At 58.3% G+C, this 18,062-nt stretch overlaps 1 protein-coding gene across 1 annotated transcript in view; it reads right to left on the bottom strand.

The window, feature by feature from the left end:
• Positions 1-16,677, bottom strand: part of LMNB2 (lamin B2) — a 23,327-nt gene extending 6,650 nt beyond the window's left edge. The window contains exons 1-4 of the mRNA XM_025366285.1: positions 16,379-16,677; positions 7,671-7,807; positions 3,077-3,233; positions 2,865-2,990 (exon numbers count right to left, since the gene is read on the bottom strand). Coding sequence (XP_025222070.1) covers positions 2,865-2,990; positions 3,077-3,233; positions 7,671-7,807; positions 16,379-16,642 — 684 coding nt within the window. The 5' untranslated portion in view covers positions 16,643-16,677. The remainder of the gene's footprint in view (positions 1-2,864; positions 2,991-3,076; positions 3,234-7,670; positions 7,808-16,378) is intronic.
• Between the last annotated feature and the right edge of the window lie 1,385 nt (positions 16,678-18,062).

Below are 18,062 nucleotides of genomic sequence, written 5' to 3' on the forward strand. Positions count from 1 at the left end.
GGGGGGGGGGGGGGGTTCTTTTTGGGTGATGGAATGTTCTAGAATTAGAGGTGATGGTTACAAAACCCTGTGGAGATCCTGCCAATGCTGAACTGTACACTTTAAAAAGGTGGACTTAAAATAGCCGGGTGTTGTGGCGGGCGCCTGTAGTCCCAGCTACTCGGGAGGCTGAGACAAGAGAATCGTTTGAACTTGGGAGGTTGCAGTGAGCCAAGATCGCATCACTGCACTCCAACCTGGGCAACAGAGGGAGACCATGTCTCTCAAAAAAAAAAAAAAAAAATTAATCTCTCATAAAAGCCATTATTGAAGAAAGCGGGCCAGGCGTGGTGGCTCACACCTGTAATCCCAGCACTTTTGGGAGTTCGAGGTAGGCGGATCACCTGAGGTCAGGAGTTTCAGACCAACCTGGCCAACACGGAGAAACCCCATCTCTACTAAAAATACAAAACAGCCAGGTGTGGTGGTAGCGGGCGCCTGTAATCCCAGTTACTCTAGAGGCTGAGGGAAGAGAATTACTTGAACCCTGGAGGTGGAGGTTGCAGTGAGCTGAGATCACGCCACTGCACTTCAGCCTGGGCGACAAAGCAAGACTCCATCTCAAAACAAACAAAAATCAAAACAAAGAAAGTGAATTACTGATGTTCGCACCTCAGGGCCCAAATTACAGGGGGGCAGCAGACCCGGCCCTGACAGTGATGGGATGCCCGGGCCACAAGGCAGGGGAGCCACAGGGCAGCTGTCTCGACACAGGGCGGGGTCACACCAGGGCGGAGGCACCAACTGGAGCTCATATGGCTCTCAGGAAGGAAACGGCCCCTTCCTCCTCTTCCCAGCTCCCCCTACTCCGCGACAGAAACCATGTCACTTATCACCACGGGACTGGTTTATAAAAACAGCAGAGGCTGGGTGCGGTGGCTCACGCCTGTAATCCCAGCACTCTGGGAGGCTGAGGTGGGCAGATCACGAGGTCAGGAGCTCAAGACCAGCCTGGCCAACATGGTGAAACCCCATCTCTATTAAAAATACAAAAAATACACCAGGCTCAGTGGCTCATGCCTGTAATCCCAGCACTTTGGGAGGCCGATGCAGGCGGATCACAAGGTCAGGAGTTCAAGACCAGCTGACAAACATGGTGAAACCCTGTCTCTACTAAAAATACAAAAATTAGCTGGGTGTGGTGATGCGCACCTATAATCCCAGCTACTCAGGAGGCTGAGGCAGGAGAATCGCTTGAACCCGGGAGGCAGAGGTTGCAGTGAGCTGAGTTGGTGCCACCGTACTCCAGCCTGGGTGACAGAGCAAGACTCAAAACAAAAAAAGAAAAAAAATTAGCTAGGTGTGGTGGCGCTCACCTACAATCCCAGCTACTCTATAATCCCAGCTACTTGGGAGGCTAAGCCCAGCGTGGGCAAAAGCAAGACTCCATCTCAAAACAAACAAAAAAATAGCAGAAACGCTTCTGAAGGAAGTTGGCTACCTTTGCAGTCAGCGAGGTGGGTGGCCCAGCCAAGCAGAGCTCTGCGAGCTGCGCACCCACCCCCACAGCCACCCACCCACCTCCACGGCTGCCCTCTCCAGGACTCCGCACCCTGTGGGCTGCACAGGCCTGCGTCAGGCTCCCTACCGCAGCTCCCTGTGAGGGCTCCGCGGGGGTCTCTTCCCAGCCCCTGCACAGCCTTCGTGGGTCTCTTCCCAGGTGCCCTGTGGGCTCTACCTGGGGCATGTTCCTGCGCCCCCGCACAGAAGCCCTCATGAGTCTCTTCACGGGCTCTCTCACAGGTTCCTCCATAGACCCCCTCACAACTGCCCTGGCGGCCTCCCCTCTGGCTCCTGTGGGGGCCCTCGCACGCTCTGGGCCTGGCCGGAGCGGGGCACGGCTCCTGAGCAGCCTGGACATCCCTCCACCAGCAGTCAGCAGCTCTCCCTGGGCAGTGAGTGTGGGCCCGGCCAGCCCCGGCATTCCACCCTGCACTGTGACATCACAATTGGTTGTGAGGGACACAGGCCGACGACGCCTTGTCTCCCCACTCCCCTCTCCGAGCCCCTGGAGGCAGAGGCCCCAGGAAGGAGGCTGGGTGGGGAGCGCAGGCCCCACCCTCACTTTGGACAAGGAGGCCCTGTGGGAGGCTGGACAGTGGCCCCCAGAAGATGCACCTGACGCCTGCCTCATGGTCTAGCGGTTAGGATCCCAGGCAGCTGGGGTTCTGCTCTCAGGGTGGGAACGCCAAGCTTTTAGAAAGGCAAGAAATCAAAGGAGACCTTCCTTGACACTGAAGAGTTCTGGCTGGGCACGGTGACTCACGCCGGGAATCCCAGCACTTTGGGAGGCCGAGGCGGATGAATCACCTGAGGCCAGGAGTTCGAGACCAGCCTGGCCAACCTGGTGAAACCCTGTCTCTACTAAAAATACAAAAATTACCTGGGCATGGTGGTGCACGCCTGTAATCCAGCAGGAGAATTGCTTGAACCTGGGAGGTGGAGGTTGCAGTGAGCCAAGATCGTGCCACCACATTCCAGCATGGGTGACAGAGCAAAACTCCGTCTCAAAAAAAAAAAAAAGATGTGCCCACGTCCCCATCCCCAGCAGCTGTGAATGGACCTTATTCGGAAATGGGGTCTTTGCAGATGCCATTAGGTCACTATGGATGATCCAGGCAGGCCCAAGTCCAATGACAAGTGTCCTTGCAGGATACAGAGTATGGACACAGAGGGGAGGCAGCGTGGGAAGACAGAGGCAGGCACTGGGGAGATGCAGTCGAAGCCAAGGGCGCCCTGAGAGGCAGGAAGGAGCCTCCCTGGAGCCGTGAGGGTGGACTTTGCGCTTCTGCTGTGCCAGGCTGGAGGCCAGGCCGCTCACTCACCTCCTCGAACACACTCTTCCGGAAGTCCAGCTCCTCCTGCAGGCTCTGGCAGCGGTTCTCCAGGTCCACACGCATCAGCGTCTCTTTCTCCAGCTGCTTTTTGGCCACTGCATGACCGTCCTCGGCCTGGGAGACACAGGACAGCGAGCCGGTGTGACAACGTGTCTGCTGCAAACGCCCTGCTGGGGCGTCCCGTGGCCCCTGGCACCTACCTTGGCCAGCTGGGCCCGCAGCTCGGCCACGTCACTCTCCAGGCCGCGCTTGTCGCTGAGGGCAGCTGCCAGCTCCACCTCGCTCCGGTGGAACAGGGACTCCAGGTCCTTCACACGGCCCTGGGCCACCGTGAGCTCTCCCTCCCTCTTCTTGGCGCTGAAAGTCAAGAGGGCAAGTGAGCGGGGAGGGGCAAGGTCCATGGGGCCGCAGGGAGCACCTCAGGGGGCGTCAGGCAAGCCCAAGGACAAGGTCACCGGAGCTTCCGAGCCCCAGACCTTCCCGTCCCACAGACGACGCAGCCCCACGCACCCAGGCAAAGGCACACGTGCCCTCATCGTCTGCCCTGCACTGTCAGGAGTCCAGCAAGTGACAGCCACCAGTGCTTGGAACCACCCTGGAGGTGTGGGCTTTTCCAGCCTCTCCTGCCCATTCTGGACCCAGGAGGACCACTTGGGAAGAAATTAATGCATCCTCTATTAATGTTACAAAGGAAGACCCTGGGCTTTGAAGAGTCGGCCTTGTTTGTAAACTTGAGCTGTCTGAAGCAGGCTTACCTGGTCTTCCACTAAACCAAATTAGCTCCAGCATTAGATATTTAAGATAGCAAATACTCAGGCTTTTTAAACACACAAATACTACCAGTGTGGATTTTAGGCTTTTTTTTTTTTTTTTTTTTTTAAAAGAGACAGGGGTTCACTTGTTTGCACAGGCTGGTCTCAAACTCCTGGCCTCAAGGAATCCTCCTGTCTCAGCCTCCCAAAGTGCTGGGATTACAGGTGTGAGCCACCCCTCCCCACAGGGAACTAACTATATCTCCCAAGCAACAGTGAGGACACCCACGGTTTCTCAGCGTCAGAAGTGCTGACATTTGGGGCGGTCCTGGGCACTGCAGGGTGCTGAGCCCTGTCCCTGGCCTCCACCCACTTCAGACCAGAAGCCTCTCGCTGCCCAGTTTTGACAACCACAAATGTCCCCAGGAATCACCCAGTGTCCCCTGGGGACAGAATCACCCCAGGATGGGGACAACTGGGTGTATCTGGAATACCACAGCAAAGGCTGCTGGCTGGACATGAAAAGAACATCCACATCCCGGCGGCTGGAGCCCGTGGCCAGAGGTCAGAAGCGACAGGGACCTCTCCCACCCAGCAGAATGCTGTGTTCCCGACTCTCCCTAGAGCCTTTCTTTCTTTTTTTTTGAGTTGGAGTTTCGCTCTTGTTGCCCAGGCTGGAGCCTGGTGTGATCTCAGCTCACTGCAACCTCTGCCCCCCAGGTTCAAACGATTATCCTGCCTCAGTCTCCCAAGTAGCTGGGATTACAGGCATGAGCCACCAGGCTCGGTTAATTTTATATTTTTAGTAGAGATGGGGTTTCTCCATGTTGCCCAGGCTGGTCTCGAACTCCTGACCTCAGGTGATCTACCCGCCTCGGCCTCCCAAAGTGCTGGGATTACAGGCGTGAGCCACCGTGCTCGGCCCCCCCGTGCCCTTCAAAAGACCACCTAGGCATTTGCCCAAGAACTGAAAGTGACCACCTGTCTAACTGTATCTCCATCAACAACTGTATTTATCTATATTATCTATGTGCATATATATCAATCTACAGATAGCTGTATCTTTCTCTCTTTCTTTCTTTTTTATTTTTTTGAGACGGAGTTTCACTCTTGTTGCCCAGGCTGGAGTGCAATGGCACAATCTTGGCACACCCCAACCTCTGCCTCCTGGGTTCAAGCAATTCTCCTGCCTCAGCCTCCCAAGTAGCTGAGATTACAGGCATGTGCCAGCACGCCCAGCTAATTTTGTATTTTTAGTAGAGACGGGGTTTCTCCATGTTGGTCAGGTTGGTCTTGAACTCCCGACCTCAGGTGATCCACCTGCCTTGGCCTCCCAAAGTGCTGGGATGACAGGCGTGAGCCACCACGCCCAGCCTTACAAATAGCTATATCTATCTATTGCTGTATCTATCACTGTCTATCCATCTATCCATCTACCCATCATCCATCCTTCCATCCATCCATCATCCACCCATCTCTCTCTCTCCCACTAGCTGCCAAGCTCTCACTCTCTGTGGGACTCTTCCTTCCTTCCTTGTGTGACCCAGGAAGGGAGGGCTGCCCTCCCAGCTCACAGTGCCCTCCCTGCCCAGGATCTGTAATAAATCCTCAAACTTGTTTCCTATCGCTGTGCTGAATTTGCACCTTCTGTCAGAAGAACCAGGAGCTGCCCTAGGCTGGGATCCCAGTGCCAGAGCAATGGTCAGGCAGGCAAACGCCGGACATGGGTCAGACGCGAGCTACAGGGCAGCCCGTGTGTAAACAGCCTCTCCTGTGAGGGGTCCCTGGTCGGGGGTCAGACAACCAGGTCTAAGGCCACCTGCCAGGTAAAAGCATCCGTGCCAGGTGCACTGAACCCCAGGTCTGGCTCCTGTTGTGTCCCGCCAGGGGCAGGGCTGCCAGCCGCTCTGGCGCTGGACCTGGTGAAGCCAGGGCTCTCCACACTGGAGATGTGGCATCTGCTTGCGTTTGAGAGGTATGAAGGCCAGAGACTTCGGCCACAAAGCTGACGCGCCCCCATCGGCAGCCCTCAGGGACACTCAGCTCTACTTCCCCGCATGGAGCAGATCTCCAGCAGGGCCTGGGATGCAGATCCCGTATCTCTAAGCACATGCCACCCAGGCCAGGCCCTTCTGCTCAGCGGGCGGCGAGCCCCGCGGCCCTGGAGGGGATTTTTGCAGGGGTCTGGGGGGAGCTGGAGTCTGTTGGGCAAATCCTGACCGAGTGCCCGCTGTGTGGAAGGCACCGCTCTCACACCAGAGGTGCGTCTAGAACCCTTGCCTTACACTGCGGGATGTCCTTGCAGGGGGAGGCACCAGCGACACAGGCTGCCCACCAGATGGGAGGCTGCCTGTGGGCAGGGCTGGAGCGGGGCTGGGAGACAACCCTGGGGGCAGAGACCTGAAGGAGCAGCGCTGGAGGAGCCAGGGCCACCGCTGCTGAAACAGCCTTCCAGGCAGGCGAACAGCAGCACAAAGGCCCAGGGGTGAGGTGGAAGAGGCAGGCTGCAGACCAGCTCAGAGGACTGGAGCAGAGATCAGGGTATCTGGGAATCTCCTCAATAACTCGGTCTAAACCACAGGGTTCTGCAGGACTGCAGGGCATGCCCAGAAGGCAGGGTGCTGGCTACCAGGGCTCAGACCCGGTTCCTAAGAGCACCAGGCGCTGAGTTAGAATCTTCAGCTGTGTACCCGGGGTTTCGTGGCAGGCTCTGGCTTGTCAGGTCCTGCACGCTGCTCCTTGTGTTTCTCTCATTGTGGGGTTTTGGAGATAAATTTGTTAGGATAAGAAAAACACTAGGCTTGGCCCAGTGGCTCATACCTATAGCAAGCGCTTTGGGAGGCCGAGGTGGGAGGATCTAGCCCGTGAGTTCAAGACCAGCTTGAGCAACATAGCGAGACCTCATCTCTACAAATAATTAAAAAATCAGGCCAGGTACAGTGGTTCACACCTGTAATCCCAGCACTTTAGAAGGCTGAGGCGGGTGTATCACTTAAGTCCAGGAATTTGAGACCAGCCTGGCCAACATGGTAAAAAAAAGTAGCCGGGCATGGTGCTGTTAGCCTCCAGCTACTCAGGAGGCTGAGGCAGGAGAATCATTTGAATTTGGGAGCTGGAGGTTGCACTGAGCTGAGATCGCACCACTGCACTCCAGCCTGGGTGACAGAACAAGCCTATGTCTCAAAAATAAATAAATAATAAAAAATAAAAAAATTAGCTGGGTGCAGTGGTGCCTTCCTGTGGTCCCAGGTACCCGGGGCGGGGCTGAGGCAGAAGGATCACCTGAGCCTGGGGGTTCGAGGCTGCAGTGAGCTGTGATTGTGCCACTGAACTCCAGCCTAGGCAACAGAGACCCTGTCTCAATGAAAAGGAAAAGATGGGCCTCACTGCAGACGCCACGCACTGCTCCGGAGATTGTGAACTGGGAATTCCTCAACACCTAGGGCGGGCACTGTGTAGCATTTTCTTTTTTTAATGTTTTAATTTGAGGTGAAATTCACATCCTGTAAATTTCAACTTCTTAAAGTGAACAGTTGAGAGGTGCCTGGTACAGGGCCAGCAGCAGCTCTGTCCCGCCTGCACGGTGCAGTTCTGACATTTCAGAGCTCCGTGCACCCCTGTCCAAGCTCTAATCATGCCAGAGCCTGCATGGCCCCACTAATGAACCAGCACGGTGGGTGCTGAAGGCAGACAGCTCAGAGCCGCTGCCCGAGCAGGTCCCGGGGTGCACCTGTGCTGTGTGGGATGTGCTGAGAGTGGGCAGCCTGTCCTCATTCGTGCCTGGCCCCAGGGTCCCCAGCTCCTGGCCCCCATCAGGCGCAAATGGTCCCTTCTGGAGCCCCAGGCCCCGGGCAGGCGGGCAGTGGTCCCTGGGCCAACCTGGAGGGTCTCCTGTTGGCGAAGGGAAGCCAGCTCTCCACGGGAGCAGCACCAGCCCAGGCGGAGGGAGGGCGTCGGATGGAGAAGTCCCCTGCCCACCCGCCCCCGTCCACCCCGTGGTGCCGGGATCAGGGTGACGTCGTGCCCAGCCATGACCACTCACCTCTTGTTGACCTCGTCCAATTCTGCCCTCAGCTTCCCAATCTCTATCTGCAGCCGGGCGCGCTCTCGAGCTGTCTCATCCAGGACTCTCCGGGCGTCGGCCAGCTCTGACTCGTACAGCGCCTTGATGCCACTCACCTGGGGAGACCCAGGACAGGGTGAAGTGAGGAGGTACCCTTCCCCTTGGACTGCAGCAGCCTGGGGGCCCGGTCACTGGCCCCGCTCAGATTCCCGGGGACTGGCACGCAGAGCGAGAGGATGGCAGCCTGGGGACAGCCTGGACCAGCACAGCAGCTGGATGGAGCCTGTCCCCTTCCCCGGAGGACTGGCCATACCCAGACACGCAGCCCTTTGGCTGCTCTCATAGCGACATGATGCCTGGCCATTAGGTGCATTTTTCACACTCTTGGTTTCAGAACCAGAAAATTGGTGGGACATTTAATCAAGGATCTCTCCCGCTGGGCACGTGGACACTGAGCTGATCACTCTCGGACAACTGGTGATGACAGCAACCCGGGGCCCTCCCAGACCCCGCTGGGCCCCTGAGACCCTCCACTTCTGCAAGCCAGGGCCCCCTCCCAGGCCTGCTAGGCCCGAGAGCCCCCTGCCCCCACTAGCCTCTGCAACCTGGGGTCCCCTTCCAGACCTCTCTGGGCCCCTGAGACTCCCCCCAGGCCTCTGCAACCCGGGGCTCCCTCCCAGACCCTGCTGGGCCCAAGACCCGCCCCCCAACCAGTCTCTGCAACCTGGAGACCCCCTCTCAGACCCCGCTGGGCCCAAGATCCCCCACTTCTGCCAACTGGGGGCCAGCCCGTGCACCTCTATGCCCCCACCTTGCACACAGGCACATGGCCCAGGCTCAGGCTGGGCTGCTCCCTGGGATGGAGGGAGGAGCATCTGGCCTCCCCCTGCCGTGTCCCCCCCGACAGGCCAGCTGCCAATGTGGTGGCTCAGAGGCTCCCAGACAGAAGCTCCCACCGCTCAATCACAGGGATCTGCAGTCAGAGCCCCCAGCACTCCCCACCAGCTCCCCCTCCATCAGCTCCCCCCCGCCACCAGCTCCCCCCGCACCAGCTCCCCCCCTCACCAGCTTCCCCTCAACCAGCGGCCCCCCCACCAGCGGCCCCCACCTTCCACCCCTCAATCACAGGGATCTGCAGTCCCCAGCTCCCCCCACACCAGCTCCCCACCCCACCAGCCACCCCCACATTTCCCCACGGAGACCCGGCCCAGCCAGCAAGGATGCGGCGAGGGGCTGGAGAGCCGGGGGTCACCAGGGCGGGCAGAAGTGACTTGAACACCCTCTGGGCCTCCCGGCTAAAGAAAGCCCCCAAACCCGCCCCTCCCGAGGGCCGCCGGGCGAACTTGAGGCACACGCGGTGCCCGGGAAGGCGACCTCTTCACTTGCTACTAATCCTGCTGCAACCACAGCCGCCACCTGCCTGGCCTCTGCACGCGCCAGCTGGGGGCACGGCTCAGGCTTCTCGTGGCCTTCCTGCCTCCCCTCCTCCCACAGGCCCATGCACTCAATGAGTTTAAACATATGTGGAAGCAAACCGCAGTGAGATGCCACTTCACACCTGCCAGGGCGTCCGTCAAGAAGACAGACGGTCGCAGGTGCGGGCAGTACACAGAGAAATCGGAACCTCACAGACAGCAGCAGGAACCTGAGCTGAGGCAGCCCTACAGAAAACAGCCCAGGGGCTCCCCCAAGAGTCACAGAGCCACCCCGTGACCCGGTAACTCCACTCCTGGGTGTGGACCCAGAAGAAATGAAATTCACTTCCATGCATGTTTGAAAACTACACACGGTGCTGGGCGCGGTGACTCACGCCTGTAATTCCAGCACTTTGGGAGGCCGAGGCGGGCAGATCACGAGGTCAGGAGATCGAGACCATCCTGGCTAACACGGTGAAACCCCGTGTCTACCAAAAACACACAAAAAAATTAGCCAGGTGTGGTGGCAGGCGCCTGTAGTCCCAGGTACTCAGGAGGCTGAGGCAGGAGAATGGCATGAACCCGGGAGACGGACGTTGCAGTGAGCTGAGATCACGCCACTACGCTGCAGCCTGGGCGACACAGAGACTCTGTCTCAAAAAAACATATACATATGGCCGGGCGCCGTGGCCCAGAGGCCTGTCATCCCAGCACTTCAGGAGGCCGAGGCAGGCAGATCACCTGAGGTCAGGAGTTCGAGACCGGCCTGATGAACATGGAGAAACCCCGTCTCTACTAAAAATACAAAATTAGCCGGGTGTGGTGGCGGGTGCCTGTCATCCCAGCTACTCCGGAGGCTGAGGCAGGGGAATAGTTTGAACCTGGGAGGCGGAGGTTGCAGTGAGCCAGGATCGCGCCAGTGCACGCCAGCCTGGGCAACACAGTGAAACTCCATCTCAAAAAATATATATATATGTGTGTATATATATATATTCCATTAAAACATTACTCATCCCATCACCCCAGCGTGACCATGAGAAAAACAACACACAAACCCCCACTGAGGAACATCCTACTGCACACCTGCCCAGCCCCCTCAGGACCAACCAGAATCTCTAACCAGGAATGTGGAGGAAACTAGCAGCCTGGAGGAACCTGGGAGAAAGGGACATGGTCACTAAATGTCACGTGAGATAGTGGATGGGGTCTTGGGGCAGGAAAGGATAGCAGGGGAAACTGAGGAAGTATGAATACATGATGGATCTGCCCGCCTCAGCTTCCCAAAGTGCTGGGATGACAGGAGTTAGCCACCGCACCTGGCATACGATGATGGGAGGCTGAGGCCAGCAGATCACCTGAGGTCAGGAATTTGAGACCAGTCTGGTCAACATGGTGAAACCCCATCTCTACTAAAAATACAAAAATTGCACCATTGCATTCCAGCCTGGGCGAGCACAGAGCAAGACTCTGTCTCAAAAAAAGTAACTTTTTTTTTTTAAGACAGAGTCTTGCTCTGTCTCCCAGGCTGGAGTGCAGTGGGGTGATCTCAGCTCACTGCAACCTCCGCCTCCTGGGTTCAAGCGATTCTCCTGTCACCCGAGTAGCTGGGACTACAGGTGCCCACCACCATGCCCGGCTAATTTTTGTATTTTTAGTAGAGATGGGGTTTCACCATGCTGGCCAGGATGGTTTCAATCTCCCGACCTCATGATCCGCCTGCCTCAGCCTCCCAAAGTGCTGGGATTACAGGCGTGAGCCACCACGCCCAGACGGTTTCTACATTTTTAAATGGCTAGGGGTGGCCAGGAGAGGTGGCTCAGATCACCTGAGGTCAGGAGTTCGAGACCAGCCTGACCAGCATGGTGAAACCGCATCTCTGCTAAAAATACAAAAATTAGCCAGACATAGCAGTGCAAACCTGTGATCCCAGCTACTGGGGAGGCTGAGGCACGAGAATCGCTTTAATCCGGGAGGCGGAGGTTGCAGTAAGCCGAGATTGTGCCACTGAACTCCAGCCTGGACAACAGAGCAAGAGTCTGTCTCAAAAACAAAAACAATAAAGGGGAAAAAGATGAAGATACTTTGTGACACAGGCCGATTCTATGCACTTCACAGTTCCATGCGTATAAATAAAGTTTTATTGACACACAGCTGCACCCACTTATTCACCTATGGTCTAAGGCAGCTTTCACCCTATGGCAGAGCTGAGCGGTTTAGATGGAGAGTGTCTGGCCTTTTTTAGAAAAAGTCTGCCGACCATGCCTGGGTGCCATGCTGTGATGATGAGGAAAGTTCTCGTCTAGGGGCCGGGGCACCTCACAAAGAACCTCTGAGCCTGTGGAACAGGTGTGCCGGGGCAGGCCAGCCTGCCTGTGCTTGTGAGGCGCTGCAAAGGGCTGGGGACAGGCTGGGCCTTTTGTTCCATGTGTCACGGCATCTAGCAAGTGCTGGGCTTGAGGGATGCCACCAAGTGTGTCCACACACGTGGGCCTGGCAGGGCTCAGACAGCCTGAGATGGCCTTTGCCTGGACCCGTCGGACACAGAGCGGCACAACTCAGCTGGAGGAGTCCACGGTGGGACAAAATGGCCCGGCTACAGCTCTGTGCAGAAAATGCAAACACCAGCTTGGGGTCTCTTCCAAAGCGGACTCCACCCCCCACGCTCACCTCCGAGACCCCCTCTGGCAGCCCTAAGCAGCCAGGGGACACCAGGGGCAGGGAACGGCAGAAGACACCGAAGCCAGGTCTCCTCCCTCGGGAACGTTAAGGCCTGGCAGGGAAGTACCTGGAGTACCTGCCTCTCCTGCACCTGGACCCAGGCCACGGCGCTGCCTCCCTGCACCCGTCCCCACCCCCAACACCCACTGATCCTCCTTCAACAAATATTCAACAAATACCCATCTGGCCAGCACCCACCCCACTCTTCCCCACGCCCCCCAACAACGCTTGTATATGGTGATTCATCCACACCGCCAAAAGACACCCCCCAGCATCACACGGGAATGTGGAACCCATGCTTGGCCTGGTTTTGTACGAGTGTGCAAGGGTGAGCTCGTGCGGGCAGGAAAGAAGTGAGCAAGTTAGCCGGGCGTGGTGGTGCAGGCCTGTAATCCCAGCTACTCGGGAGGCTGAGGCAAGAGAAGTGCTTGAACCCAGAAGGTAGAGGTTCCAGTGAGCCAAGATCACACCACTGCACTCCAGCCTGGGTTACAGAGAAAGACTCCGTCTAGAAAAAAAAAAAAAAACAACGGCCAGGCACAGTGGCTCATGCCTGTAATCCCAGCACTTTGGAAGGCTGAGGTGGGCAGATCACAAGGTCAAGAGATACAGACCATCCTGGCCAACACGGTGAAACCTCATCTCTACTGAAAATATAAAACTTAGCCAGGTGTGGTGGCGCACGCCTGTAATCCCAGCTACTCAGGAGGCTGAGGCAGGAGAACTGCTTGAACCCAGGAGGCAGAGGTTGCAGTGAGCTGAGATCACGCTGCTGCACTCCAGCCTGGGCGACAGAGTGAGATTCCGTCTCAGAAAACTGAGAAACGTGTGTGTGAGGACCTTGGGGGACGCCACGCACCAGGATGCTGTGAGTCGTGTTATGAGCCTGAAAAAATCTGAACTGAGTCCCTCATGCCTGGGCATGGCTCCTCGGCCTGGCCATTCTCGTGGGGGTTGCGTTATCCTCATGGAGGCTGGGTCATCCTCATGGGGTTAGGGTTAGGGTTAGGTAATTCGCTTTTCAGGGGGCTGAGGAGCACCCCAGCCTCCACCCACTCTATGCCAATGATGTCTCTCTCCCAATGTGACAACCAAAGGCAGGCCCAGCCTTGGCCAAGAGTCCCCTGGGGGCAGAACCTGGCCAGGTGAGAGAGGCCCTGCTGTCCAGGTGACCTGCATGCTCTGAGGCCCGACACCCCAGGTCCCTCCTCGCCGGAGCTCCCTCCCCTGCCCCCCATCCTGCCAGCCTGAGCCAGAGGCTGCTTTCTGAACCCCACCTGGCCCACCTGTGTCTAGAAAGACCCCAGCTATTCCGGGTCACTCCCTCCATGTGACGCCTCCCTACTAGCGGCCCCTACCCCAGCAGGTTTCCAGCTCTGCTCCCCACTAGCCGGGTTCCTGGCCCACCAGTCCCAGGCGGAACTCCCAGCTGTCCCCTGCCACATGCCCTGCAGACACGGCTGGGTGACAGGGCTCACGGGGGGGCCAGTGTGTCATCTGCTGAATGGCTGCCTTCAGCCGAGTCAGACCCGCATTTCACCCTGCCTGAGTGAACTGAGTTGTAAAGGACGCTGCTGGGGCCCCGAGAGGTGGCGGGGCCAGGCTCCCTCTAGAGCACAGGGCGGTCCAACAGGGCATCCAGTGGGGCTGGGGCTGGTACCTCCCCAGCACTCATGAGGCCCTGCACCCTCAAAGCTCCCTGCAGCTGTTCATCCCATTGGCAGGTGGGACAACAGAGGCCCGAAGACAAGAAGCCAGCTCTAACCCCGCACGCCACGGGTCCAGCAGGCGGCCTCGACGTTGGGACAATTCTGTCCCCACTGGACAGATGGCAAGATGGAGGCTCCAAGAGACACCGGGGCCTGCCCAAAGCCACACTAATTGAAAAGCAGGGGACTGGCCGGGCACAGCGGCTCACACCTGTAATCCCAGTACTTTGGGAGGTCGAGGCAGGTGGACCACCTGAGGCCAGGAGTTTGAGATCAGCCTAGCCAACATGGCCAAACCCTGTCTCTACTAAAAGTACAAAAATGAGCCAGGCGTGGTGGCGCACACCTGTAATCCCAGCTACTCAGGAGGTGGGGACAGGAGAATTGCTTGAACCCGGGAGGCAGAGGGTGCAGGGAGCTAAGATCACACCACTGCACTCCAGCCTGGACGACAGAGCGAGACTCCAACTCAAAAAAAAAAAAAGGAAAAAAAGAACAGCAGGGGACGCCACCAAGCACTGATCTTCCTTCTACCTCCCTGAAGGCACCAGCTACATTCTTTCAGGTTCCCTGTCCCCAGGGCACTGTGACAGCAGAACCCACAGGGAGCCACTAAACAAAAGCTAACCTGCTGTGGCCCCACACACAAGAGCTGAGTATTATAACTATGCCCATTCCAAAGGCGAGGGCACTGAGACTCAGAGAGGGCAAGTGACTAGCCCAAGGTCACACAGAGGGTAAGTGGCTCCCAGAAACGACCTGACCCCCTCAACAAGCAGCTCTTCTCCCAGAAGCCCACCAGGTCCTCTGATCTCCAGATGGGCGAGTGGGGGCTGGGAGCTGCAAATCCCGACTTCAGCACCTGGCTCTCCCAACAGGACGCTGGGACCTGGGGACCCCAGGACCCCAATCCATGGCAGGAATCAAGTGGGTGCTCCTGCCTGCCATCCGTTCTGGAGTCCTGTCCTTGAATTGGGCATGGCCAGCGGGAGGGACAAACAGCCTCCCCAGGGTTAGGCTGGGGAGCAGGACAGATGGCACCCAGACCCCAAGACACCCTGACCTCACGCCCCCTTGATGGGCAGACTTTCCAGCCCTTTCTCCTTCAGTCCGCACTGAAGCCTCGGGGTCCATTCAGAACCTCAACACTTTCCTCTGGACCCAAGACCCCAGCTCTCCCACTTCCTTCATATTCCCTTGGGGTCAGAACCTGCCAGGCCACCAGTGACCCCAGGGCACAGATAAGGGCCTGCGAAATTTCCCATGGGACTCCAAGGTATCAGAAGCTCTCCCTTGGCCCCCTACCCCCCACCCCCCGCCCGGGTGAGAGATGAGGGGCCTAATTCCCACCCCAGTCACCAATCTCTCCTGGATTCATCAGGGAACTCACTAAAGCTCCAGGGAGAACTGAGACCACGTGACTCACCCCAGAGACTCCAGGAAGACCCCCCCACACCCCATCATGGGCCTCCTCAGAGGGCCTGGGCCCCCCAGTCTCCTCGGAGCCCAGAGACCACCCCCGTTCCCCCCCAGATGCCCCAACACCCAGCTTCATCCCCGGAGACTCCCACTCACACCCCCTCAGTTGGCGGGGGTCCACCAAGTCTCCTTGGAATCCTCTGAGGGATGAGGCACATGGTGGGCTGCAGCCCAATACTCAGGGAGCCCCCAGATCCCCAGGACCTCTCTTTGGTGGGGAGCCCTAGTCTGCAACCCTCATGGCCCCAGAACACACCTCTCACAGAAGGGTCCCCAGAGCTAGCTGGAGGCGCCTCTGCAGCCTTCACTCAGGACACGGAAGATCTCCTGGGACCCCCTCCATAGGTGGGGCATTCCTGGTCTGCACTTCTCCCTCAATGCCCTGGAAACTCCTGGGGGCCCCTGAGAGAATGGGCCATTCCCATCTGCACCCCTCCCATGGGGTCCCCCAAGATCTAGGAAACTGCGGTGAGCAGGCTCTGCCCAGGCGGCACCCCTCACTCAGGGTCTCCTCCTGGAGATCCCCGAGGCCGGGTCGTCCCCACTTCTGCTCAGGGTCCTCCGTGATCGTGTACCCCGCGGTGGGCTGGGCCTGGCCGAGCTGCACCCCTCACTTAAGGACCCCTCGAAACCCCCTGGAGACCCCCAAGCAGGGACCTGTCCCGGTCTGCACCCCTCCCCAGGGTCCCCGCGATGGCGCACCCCGCGGTGGGCAGGGCCTGCACCCTTCATTCAGGAGCCCCCCAAACCCCCTGGAGACCCCGAGCCGGGAGTCGTTCAGAGTCCCCGCGATCGCGCGCCCCGCGGTGGGCGGGGCCTGGCCGAGTAGCACCCTTCGCTCAGGAGGCACTCTCCGAAACGCGGCGGAGATCCCCGAGGCCGGACTGTCCCCGTCCGCATCCCAGCTCAGGGTTCCCCGCGACTGGGAGCCCCGCGGTGGGCTGGGCCTAGCCGAGTAGCACCCCTCACTCAGGAGCCCCCAAACCTCCTGGAGACCCCTGAGCCGGAGCCTGTCCCCGTCTGCACCCCCGCCCAGGGTCCCCGCGATCACGCACCCCGCGGTGGGCGGGGCCTGGACGAACTGGACCGCTCACTCTGGGGCCCCTCGAAACCCCCCGGACACCCTCGAGAGCCGGGCCCGTTCCTGTCTGCACCCAGGGTCCCAGCGATCGCGCACCCCGAGGTGGGAGGGACCTGGCCGAGCTGCACCCCTCACTCAGGGGCCCCCCGAAACCCCGCGGAAACCTCCGAAGCCGGGGCCCGTTCCCGTCTGCACCCCCGCCCAGGGTCCCCGAGATCGCGCGCTCCGCGGTGGGCGGGGCCTGCCGGCTGCACCCCCGCCCGACCCCTAAGCCCCGGCGCCCACCTCGCGCGTGGTCACCTCCTCCTTCTCTGAGATCTTGAGCAGGAGCCGGTCGTTCTCCAGCTCCAGCGCGCGGACGCGGTCGATGTAGTGAGCCAGGCGGTCGTTGAGCTCGCGCAGCTCCTCCTTCTCCTGCAGCCGCGACAGGCGCGTGGGCGACAGCGGCGTGGCTGGTCCGCCCGCGCGGCCGGGCAGCGGCGTGGCCATGGTGGCGGCGGCTCGCGGCCTGCGCTGCTCCCGACGGCGGCCCGGGCTCGGCGGGCTCATTCAATCCGCGCCGCCGGCTGCAAGATGGCGCCGCGCCGCGCCGCGCCCGCCGCCCGCCGCCGCGGGGCAGCCTGGGACTGGTAGTCCGGCCACCGGGCGCGCGCGGGGCACGCCGGAAGTTGAAGTCTCTGCCCCCCTCCCGCTTCGCAGAGACGCTGACTCCAGAGACAGACCGCCTGGCTGCAAACTCCCAGCTCCGCCACGAGGAAACAGCATTGAGTTCCTTTTTAGTGCCTGTTTCCACACTTAGAGAACCTCAAAACGTGCTCAAAGAACCAGACACAAAAGGCCCTATAGGGCCGGGCGTGGTGGCTCACGCCTGTAATCCCAGCACTTTGGGAGGCCAAGGCCGGTGGATCACTTGAGGTCAGGAGTTCGAGAACAGCCTGGGCCACATAGGGAGACCCCCACCATCTCTACTATGGAGGCGCACGCCTGTAATCCTAGCTACTGGGGAGGCTGAGGCAGGAGAATCGCTTGAACTTGGGAGGTGGAGGTTGCAGTGAGCCAAGATCGTGGCACTGCACTCCAGCCTGGGCAACAATGGGAAACTGTCTCAAAAAAAAAAAAAAAAAAGCAAAAAAAAAAAAAAAGCCACATAGTGTACAATGCTACTGATATAAAATGTCCAGAAGGCTATCAAGGAGCATGAATTTCAACAAATTGAGTTTAATGATCTCATTGGCTCTTATTAGCAATTCATGAATGGGACAGCATTCAATCTATGAAATAGGCACTCAAACGAGCTGAGCAGAGAGAATGGGCACTCTGCATTATAAGCAGAAAAGGCTGAAGAAAGGAGAAATAATAAATAAAATAAAAGCCAGGCCAGGTATAGTGGTTTGCTCACGCCTGTAATGCCAGCACTTTGGGAGGCCGAGGTGGGAGGATCGTTTGAGCCCAGGAGTTTGAGACTAGCCTGGGCAACATAGCAAGACCCCATTTCTAAAAATAAAAATAAAAAAAAATAGCCAGGTGCAGTGGCTCACACCTGTATTCCCAGCACTTTAGGAGGCCAAGCCGGGCAGATCACGAGGTCAGGAGTTCGAGACCAGCCTGACCAATATGGTGAAACCCTGTCTTTACTAAAAATACAAAAATTAGCCAGGCATGGTGGCACACGCCTGTAGTCTCAGCTACTCGGGAAGCTGAGGCAGGAGAATTGCTTGAACCTGGGAGGCGGAGGTTGCAGGGAGCCGAGATTGCACCACTGCACTCCAGCCTGGCAACAGAGTGAGACTCCATCTTAAAAAAAAAAAAAAAAAAATTAGCTGGGCGCCTTTAGTCCTAGGTATTTGGGAGGCTAAGGTGGCAGGATTGCTTGAGCAAGAGAGGTCAAGGTTGCAGTGAGCCATGATCACATCACTGCATTCCAGCCTGGGTGACAGAGCGAGACTTTGTCTCAAAAAAAGTAAAAATA

Source organism: Theropithecus gelada, chromosome 19 (assembly GCF_003255815.1).
Source record: "Theropithecus gelada isolate Dixy chromosome 19, Tgel_1.0, whole genome shotgun sequence".
NCBI classification, from domain to species: domain Eukaryota; kingdom Metazoa; phylum Chordata; class Mammalia; order Primates; family Cercopithecidae; genus Theropithecus; species Theropithecus gelada.